The sequence below is a fragment of the Giraffa tippelskirchi genome, chromosome 4 (genome assembly GCF_054371585.1).
Source record: "Giraffa tippelskirchi isolate mGirTip1 chromosome 4, T2T-mGirTip1v1.2.pri, whole genome shotgun sequence".
NCBI lineage: Eukaryota > Metazoa > Chordata > Mammalia > Artiodactyla > Giraffidae > Giraffa > Giraffa tippelskirchi.
This window is the reverse complement of record NC_137278.1, coordinates 194,878,763-194,891,877: the sequence shown is the minus strand read 5'-3', so window position 1 is coordinate 194,891,877 and position 13,115 is coordinate 194,878,763. Positions and strand designations below refer to the sequence as shown.

General features: G+C 41.1%; 1 protein-coding gene across 2 annotated transcripts in view; it reads left to right on the top strand.

The window, feature by feature from the left end:
* A2ML1 (alpha-2-macroglobulin like 1) overlaps positions 1–9,945 on the top strand; it is a 46,052-nt gene extending 36,107 nt beyond the window's left edge. For both annotated transcript variants that reach the window (XM_081587891.1, XM_081587892.1), the window contains 8 exons: positions 1,761–1,975; positions 3,192–3,407; positions 3,801–3,928; positions 4,092–4,182; positions 4,687–4,755; positions 8,366–8,468; positions 9,242–9,283; positions 9,809–9,945. In XM_081587891.1, coding sequence (XP_081444017.1) covers positions 1,761–1,975; positions 3,192–3,407; positions 3,801–3,928; positions 4,092–4,182; positions 4,687–4,755; positions 8,366–8,468; positions 9,242–9,282 — 863 coding nt within the window. In that variant the 3' untranslated portion in view covers position 9,283; positions 9,809–9,945. The remainder of the gene's footprint in view (positions 1–1,760; positions 1,976–3,191; positions 3,408–3,800; positions 3,929–4,091; positions 4,183–4,686; positions 4,756–8,365; positions 8,469–9,241; positions 9,284–9,808) is intronic.
* The last annotated feature ends 3,170 nt before the right edge of the window (positions 9,946–13,115 follow it).

Below are 13,115 nucleotides of genomic sequence, written 5' to 3'. Positions count from 1 at the left end.
AGGGATCGAACCCAGGTCTACAACAGTGAAAGCTCTGGGTCCTAACCACCGGACTCCCAGGGAAGTCCCAGTGTTTTTTGAAATTGTGAAAAGATGTGAAAAATTTCCCTAGTCTCCATAGGCCCACATACGTTCAGTTCTAGGATTCATTTTAGTAAAAGTTAAGTCATAAAATCACTACTAAGAGTTTTGTGGGAAAACCCCTGAAAGTCCTCAAAGGGCACGTTATATTTTTAACATGAAGAGAAAATAGATGGTAGAAGCTGGTCAGAAAATGTACTGGCATTGGAGAATACCCAGTTTAACAGTTCTTTGGTGTAAAGCCACTGAGGCTGATGGGGTAAGACGAACTTAGAGATTTCTCGAGGTTCTTCTCAAACTTTGGATGCATTTAAGAATAATTTGCAAAAAAAAAAAAAAGAATAATTTGCAATATTCTGGGAATTCCCTATTGGTCCAGTGGCTAAGACTCAGCACTTTTACTACTCTAAGATCCCTAAGATCCTGCAAGCCCTGTGGCATGGCCAAAAAAAAAAAATTGGATATTCTAACAGATCTTGTAAATAAAATATTAATGCATTTTATTTACCTAGCTCTTTATTTAAAATTATACTTCCATGCAGAAATTTAATCTCAGCTCTCATTTATACAAGTGTCATTGCTGAATCGTCCTCTCATCAGGGCTCTGGGTAGGTTTTTGGCCTGTGTATAAGCAACTCCAGTCCTGGAATCGGGGTCTCAGACAGTGAGCGGAGTTATACCTGCTCAGGTATATATCAACCTAATATGATCATCTCTTCCTCATTACCTTGCATTGTAGGCTCACATGTTTTCTTTTGTTCTTCCACTTAGATTGACTCCTTTGGGCTATGTATTTATTATTATCTCTGAACTTATATATTTATATTAAAAATTTATTTATTTGACCGTGTCAGGTCTTAGTTGCGGTATGCAGGATTTTTTGTTGAGGCTCACGGGCTCTCTTGTTGCAGAGTGGGCTTAGTTGCTCTGTGGCGTGTGGGACCTTAGTTCCCTGACCAGGGATCGAACATTTGTCCCCTGCATTGCAGGGCATATTCATAACAACTGGACCACCAGGGAAGTCCCTAAACTTACATTTAATAAGACTTCAAGCTTCCACTCCTCATTTCCACTTGCTGTTCTTTATCTTCAATTTACCACTGTGGCTGTCATAGAGATGGGATTTGACCTCATAATCTATTTGCTTACTCTCATTAGCATTTCTTCTGTGGTTTCTCAGTGTTTTTATGCATATTCTGCCATATGTTATCATTGCTGAAGGCATTTACTGTTGCTCCCAGCTTTACCCAAGGGAATTATGTGTGGATGTACACACAGGCGCACACACACACACATTCTTGCATATACATTATGGCCAATAAGTCAGAAGATTTGAGAAACATTTTTTTCTGACTGATTAATTTTTGGTTGTTACTTTCTCTGATTTGGGGCTTCCCAGGTGGCTCAGCAGTGAAGAATCCACCTGCCAGTGAAGGAGACACGGGTTCGATCCCTGGGTGGGGAAGATCCCCTTGAAAAGGAAATGGCAACCCATTACAGTATTCTTTCCTGGAGAATTCCATGGACAGAGGAGCCTGGTGGGCTGCAGTCCATGGGGTCACACAGAGTCAGGCATGACTGAAGCAACTTGGCACACTTGGTGCACACACATTTACAAAGTGAAAATGGGAAAGTCATTTCCTTCCAAGACTTTCCTAATCATGCATTTTTCTCCATAGGAGAGTCCATTCACTGGAGCCAGAAACCTGCTCCGACTTCAGATGCCAGCCCTTGGTCTCAGCCTGAGGCTGTAGATGTGGAACTCACGGCCTATGTATTACTGGCCTGGCTTAGCAAAGACGACCTGACTCAAAAGGAGCTAGGCAAGGCCACCAGCATAGTGGCTTGGTTGACCAAGCAGCGAAATGCATATGGAGGCTTCTCTTCCACTCAGGTAAATAGCTTGTTCTTCTGCCATTTATCAGGTATGATTGGATCCCACATGGAGAGAGAGGAAAAATGATCACCCTTGCCCTCTAGGTCTGGGGACTAATCATTCTACAGCAAGGGAGAAAAATCATGTTTGAAAAAGACATAGAAGGATTCATAAAATTAGGTCATATGAGCACATAAATAGTACTATACGTATTTAAGTCTTTCTTTGTAGAGTATGAAACATCATAAGATCCATGTTTTACATGTAAAGAGGACATGTATAATTATGGCTAAATTTACATAGTCACAAATTGGAAAGCCAGCTATGGGGTCTGTAAGCATAAAGGCACGACTTTATGGGCATACCTCCTTCTTCTATTTCAGGTATTGGAAATCTGGTAAGACATAGTCTTTAAAAAGTTTACAGTCTAGAAGGAAAGCTAGGAAAAGTTGTATATACTACAAAGTAGGATCTGTCTTATTCCCAGATGATGAAAAGATTGTCACATGGCATAATGGCTAAAGGGCTTCCCAGGTGGGTCAGATAGTAAAGAATTTGCCTGCAATGCAGGAGACCTGGGCTCAATCTCTGGGTCGTGAAGATCCCCTGAAGAAAGGAATGGCAACCCACTCCAGTATTCTTGCCTGGAGAATCTCATGGACAGAGGAACCTAGCGGGTTTGAGTCATGGGGTCACCAAGAGTCAGACATGACTGAGCAACCAACACACACACACACACACACACACACACACATGCACACAATGGCTAAGAAGGCTTGTCCTTCAAGGATGGATTTTGCAAGGGTCGCCTGATATCCTGTGTCACAGAAGATCTTTATGCAATTAAATAACTTGGAAGAACATGGAATTTTTAGGGCTATCAAGCTACTGCTGTTTCCTCCCCAAATAAGGAGACTGCAAACAGTTATTAAACAATGATCTACTCACTCCTAATAATAACCTGTTCTGAAGGTAGGCTTCATTGCTGAGTATGAATATATGAAATTAAGCCTAACAACCTATGATGTCTGATAATAACTTGATGGTGATTTTCTTTGCAGGTAAGATATGATTTCTATGTGAGCTTTCCCAGCATGGCTGAATGTGGGTCTTAGAGTCTTAGAGGAGGTATCACTCAAACTGGCAAACACTAATCAGGTGTCTAGGCTTGAGGGTTGTTGGAAGTTACTTCCAGTGGCTCACAAAGCAGTAAGTACATGCGTATTGTTCTCAGGACACCGTGGTGGCTCTCCAAGCTCTCGCCAAGTATGCCACCACTGCCTATGTGCCATCAGAGGAAGTCAACCTGGCAGTGAAATCCACTCAGAATTTCCAGCACACCTTCAATGTTCAAGCTGCCAACCGTTTGGTGTTTCAGCAGGAGATGTTGCCCCATATCCCTGGGGTGTACACCTTGGAGGCCTCAGGCCAGGGCTGTGTTTATGTGCAGGTAAGCAGAGCTCTGGGCTTCCCAGGTGGCTCAGTGGTAAACTATCCACCTGAAATGCAAGAGACACAGGTTCAATCCCTGGGTCGGGAATATCCCCAAAAGAAGGGAATGGCAACCCATTTCAGTATTCTTGCCTGGAAAATCCCACGGACAGGGAAGCCTGGCAGGCGACAGTCCATGGGGTCGCAGAGTCAGGCACAACTGAGCGACTACACAGCAACAACAAAGCTGAGCTCCAGCAGGACTAGTGTGAGTTGGGGAGGAGAGTCTGAGAGTATCTCAACTTCCAGCAGAACCTTCTCTATCTTATTTGTAAGGGAAGTCATTCAAACGATACAGTCTTTAAAATTCTCCCCATTTCTCCAACTGTTTTTTTTTTTTTTCTCCACCTAGACGGTGCTGAGATATAATATCCTCCCTCCGAAAAGTGTGGACGCCTTTAGTCTTAGTGTGAAAACAAGGGGAACTCAGTGCAAGCAACATACTTTACTTGGATCCTTGGTGCTGACGATCCAAACCAGGTGAGGAGAGCAGAGGGGTTGGGCGGCATCTGGGATGGGGTGGCTGAGCTGGAGTGTGTGTGTACATGTGTCTGTGTCTGTGTGTGTGTGTGTATTGTGAACACACAGGGTGCTGAGAGGGAAAACAGTGGGCTGACACAGATTTGCTTCCTTCTGCCCTCAGTTATGTGGGGAGTCGCGGCTCTTCCAATATGGCTATTGTGGAGGTCAAGATGCTCTCTGGATTCAGTCCTGTGGAGGGCACCAATAAGTTAGTAAGTTGCTTCTGTTTTCTAGTTTTGAAGGGGGACTAATGATCATAGCTTTTAATTATCATTAAAAAGCTGGTGAGTTGGGCATGATGGTTTATACATGCAACTAACTCATGATTATAGTTTCTAAATGGGCTACAAAGATGCATCGAGTATATGAGATTGAGGGCAGGTGGAGAAGAGGGCAACAGAGGATGAGATGGTTGGATGGCATCGTCAACTCAATGGATATGAGTCTGAGAAAGCTCCTGGAGATGGTGAAGGAGAGGGAAGCCTGGTGTGCTGCAGGCCATGGGATTGCAAAGAGTCATACACGACTGAGTGACTGAACATAAACAGTATGCCATGGAGCCAGTTACTGTCTTGGTTCCTTTTTCTTACGTTTTCCACATTTAGAAAATATATATTGCTTTTGTAACCATGGCAGAGCTTTGCAAGATGACCCTAGAGGATAAGAAAGGCTCTGGCTCTCAGTCTCTCTCTTTTTTCCCATCCTCTCTCATTCAGCTTCTCCAGCAACCACTGGTGAAGAAGGTTGAATCTGAAATTGACACACTCAACATCTACTTGGAAGAGGTATGGGGTCAGGAACTGAACCAAAGAGCTTGACTGCTTATGTGTCTTTTCAACTTCCCTTCTAATGTACGTGTACTAGCGTCACACACATGAGGTTGAGCAACCTGAAAGGGTAAGTTCACGACCACTTTGGAGTAAGCCCTGTATAGTTTCTTTTGGAACAGCTCTGGTAAGTGAACAACTCTGGGGCTTCCCTTGTGGCTCAGATGGTAAAGAATCTGCCTGCAATGCAGGAGAAACTGAGTTTGATCCCTGGATTGGGAAGATCCCTTGAAGAAGGGAATGGCAACCTACTCCAGTATTCCTGCCTGGAGAATTCCATGGACAGAGGAGCCTGGCAGGCTATAGTCCATGGGATCACAGAGTTGGACATGACTGAGAGACTAACACAAACACACACTGGCTAGTGTATCAGGAACAACCCTGAAATCATGATGCTGTAGTTTAAATGATGCTTTCATACACACCTTCCCTGAGTCTCACATACCGCCCCTCCTTCTATGTAAGGAGACTGAGGCTGAAGTGATCAAATAGGTGTGCTTGTCAACTCAACCTCTTTGTCAGGAGTCAAGCTGGAAGTTGAACCTGGGGATACTAATTTCCACAACACCATTCCTGAGAATGCAGTGGCCAGATGGTCTGTGTACCAAGCCAGATTTTTCAGTCAGCTTCTAACTTGAGACATCAGGTCTAATGGTCTAAAAGCCAATCATGATTATATCTGTGACTATTTCCTTTTTTCTGTGTATCTTCTCCCCTTTTCTCTTTACCAGTATCATCAGAGGGCAATCTTATTCACATTTAACAAAAGTTACTTTTGGCTTTATTCCTCTTTGCTGTTCTTTGTTATTTGATTGGTTTTGGTCCTCTGGTTAATTAATATCTTCCTTTTTAAAAATTATTATTATTTTTGGCCCCAAGGCTTGAGGGACTTAGTTCTGGACCAGGGATTGAACCCGGGTCCATGTAGTGAAAGCACTGAGTTGTAACCACCAGACCACCAGGGAATTCCTTCTTTGTTTTGGGCTGAAGACAGGAGGAAAGGATATTTTCTGTTATTCTTTTTCTAATTTCTTAAATTGAATGCTAAATTTGTTTATTTTTAATCTCTCATTTTCTGATTAATTTAAACTATAAATTTCCCTCTAAGTATATTCTTTGTCCAACAATTTTTGACATGGCATTGTTTTCTTTAACTACTTACTTTTATATTTTAATTTTTTGAAAATTCATGGGATATTTAAAGCCACTTTTTTGTTACTAATTTCTAATTTTATTGCACTATGGTCTGAGATCATGATAGTGAGCTTCTAAAATGCATTGAGTTTTCTTTTGTGACCTAATATGTGGTCTGTTTTTGGAAATGTTGATTGTGTGCTACGAAAGAATATCCAGGCCCTTTCTCTTGGGTCGGGAAGATCCTCTGGAGGAGGAAATGGCAACCCACTCCAGTATTCTTGCTTGGAAAATTCCATGGATGGAGGAGCCTGGTAGGCTGTGGTCCATGGGGTCGCAAAGAATCAAACACGACTGAGCGACATCACTTTCTCTTTTTCTTTCTTTTGTCTTGGGTATGGATTTGATCTAGATCTAAAAGTCCAAAATGATTATTTCTGTTGTTCATGCCTTTGTTATCTCTGCTTATTTTTTCTGCTCCGTCTATCAGTTTTTGAAAATTTGTCAAAATTTGTAATTACAGTGGTTGATTGGTCCTTTATCCATTTAGCTATGCTATTCTGTCAGTCATTTCTTGATATATTTTTTGATTATATAATTTGGGTTGTATGTTTTATGAACATATCTTTTTCAATTTCCTTTTTATTAGTATATACTGTCCTTCATTTACATTATACATATCTCTATATATTTCTTTGCCTTAGATTTCTACACATATGTGCACTTTTTTTTTTGCCTTAGGTTCTATCTGATCAGATGTTAAGTCTGCTATCCCAGCTTTCTTTTGGTGTATATTAGTAATTTGCTTTAAATCTTTATGATAACTAAATGATTGATGAGAGCAGTGGTTCCAAAGACGTTTTATCAGGACCCCTCTATACTCTTAAATGATCTCAAAGAGCTGATGATAGCGTGGGTTACATCTATTCATCTTATTAGAAAAGATAATGTCTTATCTTATTAGAAACTAAAAATGAGAAAAACATTAAAATATTGATTAAGCTATGTAAAAACAATAGTAATATGCTCACTACATTTTAATATAACATTTCATGAAAAATGTGTTTACCAAAACAACAAAAAAATTAGTGAGAATAGCAGATTCTTTTACATTTTTGCTTTAATATCTAGCTTAATCAGAGAGAGTGAAATTCTCCAGTCTGCTTCAGCATTCAATCTGTCGAAATATCACACATCAAGTAGTCCCCTTCCACTAGTACAGTGAAAGAGAATGAGAATGAAAAAAATAATGTCTTAGTATTATTCCCCAAATAATTCTGATCTCACAGATTGCCAGATAGTCTTGGGCATCCCTGAGAATTCCCGGACCATGTTTTAGAAGCCCTGTACCCACTCCAGTATTCTTGCCTGGAGAATGCCATGGCCAGAGGAGCCTGGCAGTCTACAGTCCATGAGGTCTCGAAGAGTCAGACAGAACTGAATGACTAAGTACATAGAACATACCTAAAGAAATCTCTTTCAAAATTTCTTCCACTTCAGCACTTGTAACTTCACGTCTAAATTTATAACATAAATCTTATTTTTTCTATTAGATTAATTTATACAATTGTCTTGAACTCTCCATTTATTCATTTATTCAACAAACAGTTTTTGAGCGATCAACATATACCAGATACTCTTCAACATGATAGAGATGTGGCAATAAAAGTCACAGACATGACTCCTGCCCTCATGGAGCTGATATACTAATGGAGAGACAAACAATATGCAAATTAAAAAATACATATATATGCACAAACATACATATTTAGGAATAGTTTTAGTAGTTATCAGTGCTATGTAGGAGTGTGGTGGGGCTAAGCCAGGATGTGACTGTTTTATTTTATTTTACTTATTTGCCTGCACCGGGTCTTGGTTGTGGCACTCAGGATCTTTGAACTTCATTGTGGCAAGCAGGATCTTTAGTTGCAGCATGTGAACTCTTAGTTGTGGCATGTGGGATCTACTTCCCTGATCAGGGATCAAACCCAGGCCCCCTGCATTGGGAGCTCAGAGTCTTAGCCACTGGACCACCAGGGAAGTCCAGTGTGACTGTTTTAAAATCAGGTGGTCAGGAAAGGCCTCTCTGAGGAGATGTAATTGGATCAGAGAGCTGAATGAAGAGAGAAAACCAATCGGGTGTATAAAGCTGTTGAAGGATAACAGGAGCTTCTGTTCCTTTGGCCACTGCACTTAATTTAATGGAGGAGCTATAGCTTAGACCAAACCAAGAGTGGACCCATTTTACAGAAGGACGAGGAAACTGTAAGATGCTGAGAAGAAAGACAGCAGGAGGCAATTTTGGGAGTGGCAAAAAGCAGAGGTAGAAGGGTTTCAGGAAATCTGTGTGAAGACAGCAAGAGTCTTTCAATCTCCACTTTGCAGAGATGTTATTTTCACTTTTGTTTTAATGGTATGTTTGTCTGTCTTACAGCTCGGAAGGGAAACTCAGACCTATACCTTCACCATCAGCCAAAGCGTGTTGGTTACCAACCTCAAACCAGCAACCATCAAAGTCTATGACTACTACCTGCCAGGTGAGGGCCGAGATTTACCTGCATCTCCTGACATATTTCTGCCTCCTTCTTCATGATCTCTCTCTTAATTTTCCAAATACTCTTTTCCAAGCCAAGTGCACATCATTATCTGATCTCCTAACACATTTTGATTCAGCTATATGCCATTTTTAAAAAGTCTTCTGAACTAGACATATTTTATACAATGTGGTCCATAGACCAAAAGAACAATATTCTCTAAGGACTAACTATTCTTAATGTGTTTGCTTAGATGAATAATTTACTGCAAACATGCAAATATTAGTCATTGAAAACTTGCTATATTCTGAATATGCTCATAACCTATGGAAATCTTTTGGAACGGGTTAAAGCGGTAACTTTTGTTCTAAATGGATTTTTTTTTAAACAGTAGCTTTTAAAATTTATTTATTTTAATTAACTTATTTTATTTTTGGTTCTACTGGGTCTTGATTACTGTGTGTGGGTTTTCTCCTGTGTGTGAGCAGGGGATACTCTTTGTTGTGGTGTGTGGGCTTCTCATTGCGGTGGCCTCTCTTCTTGTGGAGCTTGGGCTGTAAAGTGCGGGCTCAGTAGCTGTGGCCTATGGGCTTAGTTGCTCCTTGGCATGTGGGATCTTCCCAGACCAGGGATTGAACCCGTGTCTCCTGCATTGGCAGGTGGATTCTTCTTATCCACTGTACCACCAGGGAGTCCTAAACCAATAACTTTTATGTAGTTTCTCTCTGAATGTATGAGGTCTGCAATATAATGATATATGTCATTTAATTTTACAGATGAACAGGCGACAATTCAGTATTCTGATTCCTGTGAATGAGGTAAGCCCAGAAGAGAGAAGGGTGGGCTTTGGGGGTGGGGTGGTAATATTTAAAAGTTAAGGAGTCCTTCTGAGTTACTAGTATTATCTTTTGGAAGCTTATATTTGATACAAATGAACTTTCCTTTTTTTGTCCTGAATTCTCTTATTTAAAAAAATTGAGGTATAGTTGTACACTATGCCCTGAACTCCTGGAAAAAAGAGTAATCATCTCTATCGTTCACACCAGAAAAAATTAATAGTGGTAGTTGTATGAAGGGGTTCTATGTGATTTTTAAAACCACTGGTTTTTTATTTTTCTAGCTGAAAAAAGTTCTAATTATTAATTATATAACTTTTTATATAAAAATACCAAGATAAAAGTAAAGATGACCTGATTCTACTTCCCTGAGATAACACTCTTACTAATAATCCCATCCCGTGTTTTGTGAGATTCTTTTTTTTTTTCTAGACAGAAAAAAGCTCCTCTATAATTGTGAAGACTTTCTGAGTATCCTGATATCTTCTGTCTTTGTTTTTCCCCCAGGAGAGAAGTTGGAAAGAGACTAAAGAAATCCTCCATGATGTTGGTGAACAGCATTCTTCTGTCTCTGAAGGCAGAACTCATTCAGTCAAACAATTTGATTTCTCTTGTTAAAAAATAAAATGTAACCAAGTTAAACTGAAGATTGAATTGACTCTGAGGTGATTCATGAATTGGGCAGCATTCCATCTAGCAACCAGAAGGATGCTCCAAGGCATTATTGTTGTTGTTCGGTCGCTAAGTCCTGTCTGATTCTTTGCGACCCCATGGACTGCAGCAGCCCAGGCTCCTCTGTCCTCTGGTATCTCCCAGAGTTTGCTCAGATTCATGTCCATTGAGTCGGTGATGCTGTCTAATCATCTCATCCTCTGCTGCCCCCTTCTCCTCTTGCCCTGTCGTTCCCAGCATCAGGGTTTTTTCCCTGTGGGTCAGCTCTTTGCATCAGGTGGCCAAAGTATTGGACCCTCAGCTTCAGCCTCAGTCCTTCCAATGAATATTCAGAGCTGTACAAAAGGAAATTAGCAAAAGAAAAGAAAGGATTATTTTTAGGCCAGGACATCTTCTTTTAGGGGGGTTGGAGGGGAGAGAATGACAAGGGTTTTACCACATAGATTCCCTCTTCTTCCTCTGGGGGATGGAGAGGGCCCACGTGGCAGATGATCTCATTGGTGGTGAGCAGAAAACTCTGGAATAGTTGATTAAGATTACATTCCGGGGGAAGGTCAAGACTGCAAGTAGGTTAGGTACATTTAAGTTTGGTATCAGGGGCTTTAGCACAAGTGACACCATTTTGGGCCTGTGGTTTTTCTCTTTAACAGTCTGATTGACTAGTGAGTGGGTAATGGATGTGCAGACCTCAGCTACTTCCTATGGCTTCACAGGTGCAGAAGTACCAGAATAAAGTGCTGGGGAAGATGCCCTAGGAATCACCACATGCAAGAGGAATTGTACAGGAAAGCTCCTTGGGGTAGAATCATTGGTTTAACCGTTGTGTTGAGCCATCTGGGACTCTCCAAAGAGGAAATGATGGTAGGGGTGTTCCAGGGAAGTTAAAAATGTCTTCCTGGAGTTTAAATCTAAGGAAAGATGTGATTTAGGTATTTGGGAATAGACTAAAAAGATTCTTTTTTCTCTTTGAAAAGAAAATTTGTGCACTTGACTGCATATTTCCATGGATACCAAAGGTTCTGTTTGAATCTGATGATTATTCTTTAACAAAAACTCACATTATAATTTCTTCTTTAAAACTTTTGACCCAGACTTCGCCAAGAATCGAGTTAAGTATTGAGAGAGCAATCCAAAGAGAATCGTAATTAAGGGATTGCATTCAGCCAGTTGTCACTGCAGGGCAAACAGTAATCAATAACAAGAAAAGTGGCTGCCAGAGTTCCCTTACTTAGTGGCTTTGCTTTTGTCCAGCCTTTTCCCATTTGGGTTACCTGTCACAGGGTAATCTTCCTTGGGGTAATGTTTTTGTTTTGGAAACAAGTTTGGAGGTAATGGGAATAGTGGTGGAAGATAAATGATATTTAAACAGAGAAGATTCTCAAGATAATTACACCCTTTTACCCTGGATGTCCACACTCTGATCTTGCTCCTCTAGGTCAGAAACCCTGACCAAAGAATCAGGGAAAAGTAAGTCCATGATGTAGAGATATTTCCCTAAACCCAAAGCCATGCTTGCATAAACTGTTTGTTCCTTACCTCGGCTACCCTAGACATTGCCCTGCTCCTCCTAGGAGTTCCCAAAGTGAGAGAAGATGGAGAACATATCCTAGAAGGCCATCTCTAATCCTGCCTTACCCTTTGGTATCGTGGGAAGAGAACAGAGAACCCTAAAGAGGGCAGTCAGGGGACTTCCCTGGTGGTCCAGTGGGTAGCACTCTGCACTCCCAGTGTTGGAGGCCCAGGTTCAATTGCTGGTCAGGGAACTAGATCCCACATGTCACAACTAAAGATTAAAGATCTCATGTGCAACGAAGACCAGCACTACCATATAAATATAAATAAATAAATATTAAAAAAAAATAAAAAGGAAATCGTGAATGCTCCTCCTACCCAATGAAAGTTCCAGCCCCCTACTTTTGGGTCTGTAGTTCCTGCCAAAACTTCTTTTTTGCAATGGATGGATGCTGTGGTCTTCAAGATTTAGGAAGTTATGTCTGGGCAAAAAAGCCCAAGTCAAATGATTATAAGAACAATTCTTGTATCTTTTGGATGGAAAGAATTATCTCATGATTTAAGACCATCAAGTATATTGAATGAAGAGAGGTTCATGAGAAAATTCACATCATTCAACTTACTGAAATAAAAACATTTGTGCATATTTGAGAAGCAAGGTGATTTTAAGGATTAAATAGCTTTTAGCATTAAAGTGATAGGGGACTTTCCTGGTGGTGCACTGGCTGAGACTCCAATGCAGGGGGCCTGGGTTCGATCCCTGGTCAGGGAACTAAATCCCACATGCCACAACTAACAGTTTGCATACTGCAGCTAAAGATCCTGCATGCCACAATGCAGACACAGAGCAGGCAAATAAATAACATTTTGTAAAATAGTGACACAGTGTTCTAGTATATATGGTTAAATATTCAATACATACATTTATTAATATGCCAGGTACTTTGCCCGGCCTGGGAATACAAAGATAAATGAGAAGCCCACAGACTACTGGAGCGAGAAAACAAACACATTAACAGTTGTGATACACAGTGTGACAAAAAATAACGATAGGACAAGTACACAAAGCTATGGGAGTACAGAGGAGAGGTATCTTCCCAGGCTGAAGTGATGGGGTGGTTCAGGAAAGACTTCTTCAGGTTGGTGCCTGAGCTGGATGAGCAACAAGCAGTAAAAGAGGGAGCAAGTTTGGGCAAAGTGAGTAAAGTGAAGTGAAGTGTTAGTTGCTCAGTCATGTGCGACGCTTTGCGACCCCATGGACTGTAGCCCGTCAAGCTCCTCAGTCCATGGGATTCTCCAGACAAGGATACTGGCGTGGGTTGCCATTTCCTTCTTCTGGGGATCTTCCTGACCCAGGGATCGAACTCCGGTCTCCTGCACTGTAGGCAGTTTCTTTACCATCTGAGCCACCAGGAAGCTTGGGCTACATATGAAAGACAAAGGAGGAGAAGAAAGCATGGTATTTCACCCGAGTAGTTCAGTGTCCTCCTGGGTGGTGTATTCGTGTGTGTGTGTGTGTGTGTGTGTGTGTGTAAGTAGTAAGAGGTTAGGTCAAGAACTGCTTTTTAGAACAATCATTCTAGCAACAGAGTGAAGAATGGAGTAGAGAATGGTAAAGCTGGGACTTCCC